The 12,067-nt window shown below is 35.0% G+C and overlaps 1 protein-coding gene across 1 annotated transcript in view; it reads left to right on the top strand.

Moving 5' to 3' along the window:
* The window catches only part of SYNE1 (spectrin repeat containing nuclear envelope protein 1), a 243,720-nt gene that overhangs the window by 55,202 nt on the left and 176,451 nt on the right, over positions 1-12,067 (top strand). The window contains exons 32-39 of the mRNA XM_034060451.1: positions 81-241; positions 3,026-3,176; positions 6,485-6,712; positions 7,237-7,335; positions 8,970-9,157; positions 9,264-9,387; positions 10,389-10,555; positions 11,747-11,900. Of these exons, the coding sequence (XP_033916342.1) occupies positions 81-241; positions 3,026-3,176; positions 6,485-6,712; positions 7,237-7,335; positions 8,970-9,157; positions 9,264-9,387; positions 10,389-10,555; positions 11,747-11,900 (1,272 nt within the window). The remainder of the gene's footprint in view (positions 1-80; positions 242-3,025; positions 3,177-6,484; positions 6,713-7,236; positions 7,336-8,969; positions 9,158-9,263; positions 9,388-10,388; positions 10,556-11,746; positions 11,901-12,067) is intronic.

The following is a 12,067-nucleotide window of genomic DNA, read 5'->3' on the forward strand; positions in this document are numbered from 1 at the left end:
CACAAGCATTTGGGAAAAATATTTTGTGTAAATATATGAAACTGTTCATAGTTGTATTAATGTATCTTGCACCCTTACAGGAACTTTCTAAGCAGACTGAAGCAATGGCAATGCAGGCTGAGAATCTGGTGAAGAATTCTTCTGAGATACAGCTTGGTTCAAAGAGCAAGCAGTTCCTTCAGCAGCAGGCAAAATCAATCCAAGAACAAGTGAAAAAAGTGGAAGCTACTCTTGAAGAAGAGTATGTTCTTAACAAGTCCTAATATTTATTATCCACAATAGGATTGTATCAGATTTCTAGAATACCTTATCAGCATTTTGTGTTGTCTCAGCTCTGTCATTTACAGCTTGCAGTGGCATAGCAACCAGGTTATAGTACCAAATATGTAATAAGAGTACGCACAAATAAAGAAAATAAATTTTTATAATACATAGGTTATAAAAACAGCTAGTTACATTTAGCCTGTCACTTATCTTTAAGGCCCAGTCCTGTGAAGAAGGGTAATTAAACTCATTCTTGAGGTACTAGACCCTTTTAGGAAGAGTGCAAGTATGAGAACAGCACATTTACAATATTTGCCTCAGTTTCAGTATTCCACTTTGTTCATAGGAATGTCAAGAAGTGCCTTCATCTTAGCTGAATACCCCGATTTTATTTCATGGGCAATATCAAAAGCTGCTTCTGCTGCTACAAAGAACAAAAGCACCATATGCCAAATTTTGTTTTAAAATTGGAAGTTCAGACTCCAAGAAAATGTTGTTAAATCCTGTAACTATTTTGGAGCTTTTTGTATCTGTAAGAATTTCATCCCTTTTCTCAAGTGAGTAATTCTGTTATTGAACTCGTTACTCAACATCAGTTGTTGCTATTCTTATTTTATCTATATACACACACTTTCATATGTGTGGATGAAATTAGTAATTTTGCATATATTATATCCAGTACACAAATCATGGATACATGTGCCAATTCTGTGGTTGTCTTACTGGAATTACCATGTAGAATAATCTGACGTATAAATTTAAGCAGGTATTACCACCTCTATCTGAATATGAGAAAACAGCAATGCCCCCATGATTAGTTTCCTACTGACTGTTGTTTTATAATCTGACTAATTTGGTGCCATTTTTTTTCCAATGTAAAAGAACCAGAAAAACTAGCCTATGCAGCAGATGTAACTTTCTGATTATTGGTGGTCTAAATTTTAGATCACACTTTCACCAACATGTTTCCATTTTTTGTCCATTAATGTCTCCGTGATTTCTACCATATCTTAATGAATACTTTATACATAATTTTCTCCAACATTAGAGAGAAAACTAATGTGACTTTTCAATTCAAGAAATTCACCTGTCCAACAATGAATATTCACTTTTTAAATAATGTGATTTATTTTTAAATGAAAACCATCAATGATACTGCCTTTTAATATAGATATGAAGTAGGTTTTAGTTGAATGTATCAATTATAGAGAATGTCTTTGGTACTGTGACAGATAATAATAAATCCCTCCTGCAAAATATGCAAATATTTGCAACTCTCTGTAGTTGATCTACAGAATATATGATAAGCATGTAAGGTTATGTTGTAACTCACATAATCAATAAAAATCTTGGCTGAGTAATTTAAAGTGCAGGTATTCCAAATACATATGGTATATATGATGCCAATGAACAGGAAAAGGGAAATTAAAATATGAGCAGCTCTCCATAGTTAGCTATAGAGCAAACTTAGTCCGTCTGTTCCCCAAGTAGATCATGCATAGCTGTGCAGTGTGTCTGGGACTATATTCTTTACAGTCTATAGCTTCCTTACAACAGTAAGGAAGGCAGATACAAAGGCAAAGGATTTTCAGTCATTGTGCCACTGGTTTGGTCCCTCGATTCTGATTTCCAGCTGTATTTTCTTGGAATGGACTTGAGAGAAATATTTTTGCATGTTATTTTCCTAAAAATAACTTGAATACACTGTTGTCAGTAAATGGCTTTTGACATTGCTTTTTTTTATTTATTTAAAAAAAGAAAAAAAGGTGAAATTTTACATTTTTAGAATATGTATTTTCTTAAAGCTTCCTCTAGCTTTAATGAAGTGGAAAAAAAAAAAAAGAATTAAACCAAAAACTTTTTGACATGGAACGGTTTTTAAGGCTATATTTAAAGGAAAATGTATTTTGGAATTTCATAATATTCAGACTTCTCTGATGAAATTTTAATATTTTCAATGAAACAGAAAATGCATGTTTTGCAAGCTGCGTATAGGGCCTGCATTAGCACTGGTTTCTTTACAATGACTTGAAAGGGGCAGAAACTTGTATACTGGAAGTCAGTGCTGCTAGGCCTTACAGCAATGTTAGACTTGTGACCAAAAAGAAGGGGGCTTTGTTTGCTGTGCAAGATAGATGAGAATACATCATAATCTGTCTCTATTTAGCATACCTATAATGTATGTTTCAAAGAACGTAACTGTTAACTTTGAGGTAGTTGGGTATCTGTTGTTGATTCTTTGGCTTGATATTTAATATTGCCTCAGAAAACACCAGCTTCCTATAAAATGGGAAGATTACTGTTATAATAAAGCAGTCAAGATTCTATCCACACCCACAATATACTGGTTTTATTCATTCTGTTCTAGTGACTAGATTACTAACATCTATGCACTCTATTATCTCAATTTTTAGACATCTCATAGAATCATAATTCTATATTATTTAATAGAAATCATATTTGTGCAACTTTTAATTTTCTTCCTGCTATAATGAGATTCTTGATGTACAGCTGATGAGTGAAGCTGTATTGTTTCACCTCTTCCTGTCCTCTCTATGGCTAATGCAACTGTTTGAGTGCACAGTCTAAGAGAGAAGAACCAAGTTTTAATTTAGGCACACCACTCAGTCCTCTAAAAACTGCAGTTTTTAAAATGACCCTCCTGTAGATTTAGTAAGTTACATTTTTATTCTAGCAAGTATATGGGCAGCTTCATTATATTAAACTGTTTATTCTCTCTAATTAATTTGGTTAATTTTAGTATTAAAAGCATGGAAATGGTGAAAAACAAGTGGGATCATTTTGGCAGTAATTTTGAAGCTCTGTCCATCTGGATAGCTGAACAAGAAAAAGAACTGGAAACTTTGGAAACATCATCATCTCCTTTGGACATACAGATCAGCCAAATCAAGGTGATTAGTTCTTCTTACATTTGGCATTAAAAGCCCATTTGTGTGTCATTTTGAAAGAAGCCAAAGGGGAGAAGAGACATTTAACGTGTGTCAGAACTACCATGATAATGATGGCATGCTTTGTCCACAAATATACCTAGCAGTAAAGTTTTACATAAACTGAAGGAAAAATTCTTACAGGCTGCCTTGTCTGTTAGTGTTTCATTTACATATATGGAGAATTTTTGTGTATGGTTAAAATATTTAATTTATACTCTTTTTATTTTTTGAGTAGTCTCAACTGGTGTACAAAATAGCTACACAAATACAAGGTGTATAAAGCTTCTTTATTTTTAATCATGCATCAGCTAGTGGACATAGAACTTGGTTTTAATCTTGCAAGCTAAAGATATAACTTGATTTATGTACCTTTTATGCTGAAACAATAAAGAAACTATTGCTCTTGGTAGCTTGCAAAACTACATACCTTTTATTTCTATTATACTTACATTGTCTTAAATTCTGTGTACATTCCTGTAGATACATAGTGATTTAGTTTTTTTATTGCTAACTAAAGGTGCATATTGTCTTCAAGCATTGCATTTCAAGGGCTGACTTGATATCCTACTGCAAATAAAAATGTACCTTCTCTGAACCTGCATGTTTTTAAGGGGACAGAGTTTTTCATTATGCAGTGACCACCATCATTTTCTTTATTCTGTGACCTACTTGCTCGTCAGAAAGTGCACAGATGTGCAGCTGATTGCAGTCATGGACCAGATTGACACTAGATATTTCCAAAGTATCCCATAAGGCACTTGTTTCATGTGACAGAAAACAGTTTGGCAGCAGGTTTTCCTGTTCTTAATGTGATCACATCTTTACATACACCAAATAAATAAAATCTCTTGATTTCATCACTGAAGAATAAAATAATATTTGAGTTCTTACTTTGTTGCCATAGCAACTCAAAACCCGTTTCCTTGTGAAGTAACATATACACACTTATCCCATTGGCATTCATTGTCATTTTATTTTATTTTGCCTTTCATTACTAAGGAGATAGGATTCCAGTGTTTAAGATAGAAAATAAGTACATCAAATTATATTAATATACATACAGTGTCACAGTTCTTGTCTGTCTAAATGGAGTCTGCTTAAGCCTAACTAACCCATTCAGGCCAGTTTCTCAGAAAAGCTGTTCTCTGCTGTATATGCAGATAAGCAGAAATTTTTACCCTGCATTGCAAGTTTCTGAAAAGTCCACTGTAACTTTTCCTCATTTAAACATCATGACAGAAGGAAAATGGTCAGCAGGTAATGTTTATAAATGTCTGAGTGAACAGACATAAAATAGAGAAAATCCTCAAGATAAGGCCTAGGGCACATCGTTGTAACTTAAGTGAACCAATGGGTTTATGAACTGTGATACATGAAATGAGCCATCTAACCTCTGTGTATAGACATAGCTTGAGGTCTTCTTCAGCAGCACTGCTTTGTTCCTGGTTTTGAAGAATCAGTTATGTTTTGTTGTAAGTTTCCTGATCAGTTGCTCTGTGTCACCACGCTAACTAGCATATTTAGTTCATAATTTCTAGTACAACACCTTAGTAAGGAATATTGAAACATGAGACATATGCATAAAAAATCCCTGATATCTTGGCTGAAGAGGTAAAAACCTGGGGTCAGCCAAGCATAGTTATCATACATAGTGGTGATAACAGTCTACTCTTGGTGACACTAATTGCAAAACCCCAGTGACTTCAGCAGAGCCAGATTTTCACCTACACATTTCTCCAAAGTTCCTGATGGAACAAAATGACAGTATTCACAAGCAGTTACCATTGGTGGCAGACTTGGTGAGAGTTTGAAGGCCTCAATTATCCACCTTCTTTTATGTAACCGAGTGAATTTAACAGAATAGTGTGGGAGTAAAAAAGTGCTGCCTCATTTGTATCTGCTGCATTGTTAGATAATTTCAGCTTCAGGGCTGCAAATACAGTATTTTTCCTCAGCACCATATTCTCATGAAAAAAAAATGATATTTTTTAATCTGAATTAATTCAGAATATATTGCATAAAGAGACACTATAAATGCTTCCAGCACCGCATTTTTTCTGTACTGTCATCCTGCTAATTCTAGACTGGATTTTGCAGTAAGCCACTCCTGAGCTTTATAGCAGCAAGAAAAATACCATATTTTTAGCACAATTATAGCAGAAGGCGGGCACTTTCTATACTTTCGAGAGTGCATTTGTGCATTTTCAGGAAGGTTTTAGTCGATTTCATCTACATACGTATCTTAACATTTTTAAGTCGGAATGCTATTGCCTATTTCAGTTTCAAAGAGTACTCTTTGCTCTTTCAGTTCCCTCCCAATGAGTGTTAGTCACGGCTTCTGAGAAGAACTCCATGGACGTGCTAAATCAGGAGAAATTAAAAGAATTCCATTGTGGAAAAAAAAAATCTTATTTCCAAGATCACTGATGCTTACTTAATAAATAGCCACTGAATATGAAACAGTACAAGTTTCTGTCTTGGGTGTTGTAGCTTTCAGGTTTGCCTCCATTTTGCAATAAAAACAAGTGCAAAATAATAGAAAACTGACAAAATGTAAAGCCAGAGCTAGTTTGCTTTATGCATTTACTAACTGATGTAGGAGGCAGCTGAAAAGAACCAAAAGTAGCATCACCCTTGTTTCATGATTTCCTATTTATACGATAATGTGGTTCTTTATTTAATCCTTTGCCTGAGGCACATTCAACCCACCTCATAATATAATTTATTTTATTCTTTATTAAGCTATGGAATTTTAAATTAGAAAATTAAAGCAATCTTTACTGGTTTTTAAATTGTAGCATGTTTTATTTTGTAAGGGCTTGAAAACTTATTAAACACAAGTGATCACCTGTTAGGATTCAGCTCCTTAGCGATATTGTTTTCAATTATACACTTACTTTTTCTCATCTTGTATTTATTTTGAATCTTTAAGAGTATTGTGTATTAATTTGCTGTGAAAATATGAACCATCTTGTCTGCTTATGAAATTCTTCAGCCAATTCTAATTGCTCTTTATAGATACTGGTTTTAGGGCGAATGTTTTCTAAACCTTTTCCAGTGCAAATTTCAAGAAGATAAAAGGAATTTAAAGGTCATATTAATTAGTTACTGTTGTACCTACTTATTTCAAGTGTTCAATGAACTCTCCTCTTGTTTGCTTTTTTAATGAAGAATATTAGTAGCTCAGGTAAAAGAATGAAGCAAAAAATAATATTCTGATAATTAAAATCCTATTATGCTTCTTTATTTACTATTACTTTACATTTTAGGTTATTAATAAAGAAATAGATGGTAAAATAACTGGAATCTCAAAGCTAGAAGAGGAAGCCAAGTCTTTTTCCCAGTTTGTAACCTCTGGAGAATGTGCACATATTAAAGCCAAACTGACTCAAGTCAAAAGGTATTGGGAAGAGCTAAGAGATCATGCACAGAGACTGGAAGGAACAATCACAGGGAATGCATCAGTGCAGCAGAAATACGAAGAAAGTCTTAAAAAGGTAGACAATGAAAAAACTAATGGATTGTTTGCAGCAAATTATACATTTACCCTTTATATTTCCAAAATTAAATATAAAATATTATAGGATTGGCTAGAATACTTGAGTAACTTTGTAAAGTAATTGCAAGACCTCTGTGTAAATTTGTGCTTTGAATAAATTAAAAGGCAGGTTCAGGAAGACACTAACATATACATACTCAAAACATTATGCTTTCTTTTAGAAAACCTTAGTGATTATCCTTTATGTTGCACAAATAAACCACATCCATACTTCTTATAAACAATTTAAGTTTAATCTTGGCTTGTCAGTAAGTCATAAGGAAAATAATTTAAATATTATTATTGCCCCAGTCCTAAATAGCTGAGCACAGTTAGCATCTTTTAGCTTCAAAGGCACTCAGCACTGCAAAAGCTTAGGATATAATATTCTCTTAGCACTAAATATTTAAAAGATTATATTTAAGGCATCAGTTATGTATTTCCTGCTGGTTTTAGACTCTCTGCTTTGCCTTTTCTTCATAGGTGCAGCAGACAGTGTCTGAATTTGAAGCTAAGCTAGCTGAACCTCTTACATCATGCTCTTCATCATCAGCAACATATGCAGTCCTTCAGGATTACACGGTGAGCGTGTGGCTAGAGATTCCTGACACAAGTCCAGGGAAACAGTGCCACATTACTCTCCTCACAGAAATGCCAATAACCTCCAGACCGGGTGCTGTCTGATATTACACCAGCCAGTGAGGTAGCAGGAGGAGATGAGGGCTGCCTGTCACACTGGACAGCCAAGGGAAGGCTTATGCAGGCTTCCTCAGCTATTTCTTTGCACCATTTCAAACAGGCTTGCGTGATTTTTTCCCCACTCTAGAGAAAGGAAAGCCTAAAAGCCTGAATTAATCCCTCAGGTTCTTGTTTGTATTTTTATGCATCTAAAACGTTATGAAAAATAGAAGATTTTTCATCAAGAAACATCTGTTAGGCAATTTTTTCCTCAAAGATTTTAATGAAGCTTGGATCTTAGTTTATAGAAATCTGTGATTTAAAAAAAAACAACAAAATCTTCTTGGGAGTAATTTCTCTTGGACAGTGCATAGACTGGACAGAGTTTCAACTGACAAACTTTTATCTGTGATGCCAGAAATCCATGGATGTTTGGACTACTAAAAATCCATCCCAAATTTTGGAATTTGGTGTAGCATTTTTATCTGTGTCTATAAGTTTGTAATGTATTCTCCCACAAGAATCATTAATTTTCTACTAAGAAAATATAGTAAAAACTTTTATTCGTACTGTTCTTGCAGTAAAATACATGTAATTTATTCTGAACTTAGTCGTAACTACTTGTAAAGGCTATATTCAAGGAAGAACTGACCTGTCTGCTTCAAAAAAGCTTGATACTCATTGAGGAAAAATATTTTACAGACAGCAAATGTAATCATTATTGTTACTGGCTTGTAAACACTTTGAATATACTGAGTATGCAATGTAAATTGTTGTTTTTCCTATGGGAACAGGATGAAATTATTATTATTCAGTTTCAACATTAGCTGGTTGTTGCTGTACAAGTCACCTTTCCTCTTACATATGCTTTCTTTCATGACTGTAATTATACTCATTACTACTGTTATTATTGCACACTTTTGAGTTGGAACTTTAGTGGTCTTAATTCTAAAACAAAAATTTCATTTTGTGTTTTCTAACTCACAGCACTACATTCCAGTCATTTCCATAAGAACAAGTTTCCCATCTGCCTGGAAATGGTGATACTGTAAAGTCTAGTCAACTTCAGATGCCATTTCTGTGAAAAGAAATGCTGACAAAATTTCACAGTAATTGTTCCCTGCCTCTCATGTCATGACATGGTCTGCATATCTGTCAGTCTTCACATGTTGAACTGAGCTTTTGTTCTTACTGTACATGTACAAATTAGAGCAAATCTTAGACAAATATTAGGGAATTTAGAGCTTTGTCCTGATTGGTCATGTCTCATGTCCATTCAGAAGATCTGACCCTTTTGATGCTGACTTTAACACTGTTCTTAGGAAAGATTTTCCCTACTACAAGCTACTTTCTTGACATGCTTGGGGCATATATCTAGGATAGAGCTGAGTGAAATGTAAGCTATGCAGCGACTTCATGATCTGGTAGATGTAGCATCACTTCAAACTTTGAGTAGAAGTACAGAATTTTTTGTGTTGCCGTTACCATAGCTCTATTGTTTATGCATCTGACTTCTGTTTCTTTTACATGTTCGTTAGGACCTTTGTCATACTGTGGAAAAACTGAGCAACACTCTGGCCTCTCTCTCAGCCTGTGCCCGAAAGGTGGCCAACAGAGAAAAAGCTGCTCAGGAGGTTACAGTATTACAGCAGAAATATGAAAGGGTGCTGGAAAATGCTAAAGAGAAACAGACCTTATTAGAAACTCTTCTGGCTAAGTGGCAGAAGTGAGTAGATTCTCACGTCTTGTGATGGATACAGACACCTTCTTGTGGTCAGTGTGCAAGACTGAAGGGTGATTGAGCTGGTAACTCTGAATTGTGATTTTGTTAGGCAGGAGAAGGAGTTGTCTGTGTTCCTGACCTGGTTGGAGGGGTGTGAAGCTACAGCCAGGCCTTCTGAGCAGTACATTTCTGCTGACAGAGTTAAACTGGAAAGTGAACTGCAATCACTGCAGGTATGTCTCAACTGAAGGATTGTCCTCTACATTTTCCTGTTTTGCTTCTGTGTCTTTTAAAGCATAGACTTGCTCAGTTGTAGTCTGACAAGTCACCTGATTCCGGGCTTAAGAAATATCCTGGGGAAGTGTTACGTTATCACTGTTGTTATCTATCAAATACAAGAAAATGACAGGAAAAATGTTATTTGCAAATATAATATGCCGGCTCAAGAAAAATAATGCCCTGGTATAACCTGTTATCTGTCAAAGAAGGATATCAGTCTGCTTGCCAGAGGATCCTTTCTCTGGAGAAACTCCTTTGTTAGACAATGTTACTTTTTATGGCCTGTGAGGAAAGTTGCTCAGATGACAAAATGCTCAATGGTTTTGAATCCACAAGGAAACTCTCGATTTCTGATTCTTTTAAGACACACAAGACTTTCATCCTATTCTAAAATATGCATTCCCTTGGAATTTTTGCCATTTGTTTTTAGATTAATATAAAGCAGTTAGCCAAATTTTAAATATTTTTCACCATCCATGAAGCCAGTGAGTCCATCATTTCAGTTTTAAATATTACTGAAGAGAAGAAAAACTGCTTTGGGTTTTGGTTTCTGTGGTTAGTTGGGCCAATTTGTGACATTTTCTTACAGTTGGAATTCCTTATAATTATTGCTGCACACAAAATACATTGCAAAATCTAGTCTTTATTTTAACCACTTTCATCATACAGTAGAACTGTGTGGAAAGATTGCACTTGATTCTAAAGGAGAAAAAAACTCACCTATGGGTTTTTTTACTTACTGAATTACAGTTGCTGATTTAGCTGTCTGAGGGGTCTTGAGGCCTGATATGTGTTTGTCCTAAAAAAAAACCTCCAAGTATTTGACTGTACTCGTTCACTTGTTCCAAAGTGGTGTACTGTAAATCCATAGATGATTTTTTTTGTAATTTTTATTATTTTACATAATGTGATGCCTTATTTAATCTAAAGGCTGTACATTCCAATGTTTTCCCAGGATTTGAGGGCAGATGCTGAGTCCCATGCTTCAGTCTATGCAAACCTATTGCAGTTAAATGAGTCGCTGTTCCCAACAGCTTCCAGACATTGTGTGAAAACAATAAAGGAAAAATTTGAAGAGCTGGATAAGAGGTGGAAAACTTTACCACAAACTGTTGATAAAAGGTTTGTGCTTCAGTATGATTTTTACATGTTAAATGAGAGTAACCAATATTCAGATGAGGCTTTTCAATACTGAATTATAGTTTTTACAGTATTACCATTAAGAAAACAAAGGTTTAAGATTCATATTGAACACTGAGCTCCCGGGAACAGGGTGTGGAAAATCCCACAGATTTATCATGCTGTCTTTTTGGAATAATCTCTCACTATCTTTTTGTGATAGAAGATTTCTGTTTGAAGAAGTGTGATACAGGGAATGAAGATAATGTGGCTTTTCACTTACATGCTTTATCCTGTGCAAAGCCACAATATTATCTATTTGAACTTACTTGGGAGTTTTCATATGCCATAAATACTGTTGTTAGACAGCTGGCTTATGTTAGGCTCAGGAACACAGCTTCCTTTTCTGAAACGGTATGTTATCATATATTTAGATTCAATTGCTTTGGTGATGAACATGCATATTTTACTGTTTGTAAAGGAGCTTAAGTAATAGACCTTGGTCAACGGCATAAGCTTTGAGGTGCTTTATCAATATGATAATTTTACAATATAATGATCTTGTACATAGCTTTTCATGTTGAAAATCATGTAGAGAAATTTCTAAGGGAAGTGGGAAGTTAAACTAAAAGGTTTTTTCTAAGGTCAAGGTTTAGAAGCTTAGTTCTGCTAGGTACTGAGTGCTCCACTGGACACACTCTTCCTTTGAACTGTGTTCCTCTGAGCAGACTTGACCTTCACTTGCTTCAATGAAAGTTGAACATGCAGTTATTCAACCCCTGCCTAAATTAGCGAGAATCTCATGTTATATGCAGTGTTGCAGATGATGGGGCAAAAAGAATTCTATGCCTGAAGACTGAAGCTTAGCTTCTGTCAATATCATTCTCTCTGCTGGGACTACCCCCCATGAAGAAAAGTTGACGAGCATACCTTGATTGTTTGGGCACTTCTAACAGTTGATAGGAATAAAACAGTGGAAACAGGAAAGAGCCAAAATGGTGCTTTCAGGTGTTGTGTTGTTACCCATTTAATAAACCAACAAGGCAGTCATCACATTTGTAACATAAATGAACATTTCCTTCATTCCTTTCACCTGGCATTGATTTTAATGCTGTCCAATCAGCTGTGGTTCTCATTATGGGAAATGATTAATTTACATCAAGTGCTTTCATATTTACATCTGATATCCTATAGGATCAACTTCCTTCAGTCTCTTGTTGATGAGCACAGGCAGTTTGATGAGCTCCTGCTCGGGTTTTCAGACTGGATTAAGCAGTTTCTTGCTGAACTACAAGCCACTTCAGAGATAAGCACAGCTGATCAACAACTAGCTGCATCTCACAATAAGGTAAACTTTTGGATGTAAATATTAAAGACAGAGAAATTGTACAGTGTGTTCAGCTACATATTCATCTAAAACCAGCATGAGGTCATTTATTTGTTTGAGAACAGACATGGTGTTGCAGTCACATACAGATTTCTGTCAAATAACTAGTTTAAAGCAAAACTGTAAAA

The sequence above is a fragment of the Melopsittacus undulatus genome, chromosome 3, assembly GCF_012275295.1.
Source record: "Melopsittacus undulatus isolate bMelUnd1 chromosome 3, bMelUnd1.mat.Z, whole genome shotgun sequence".
NCBI lineage: Eukaryota > Metazoa > Chordata > Aves > Psittaciformes > Psittaculidae > Melopsittacus > Melopsittacus undulatus.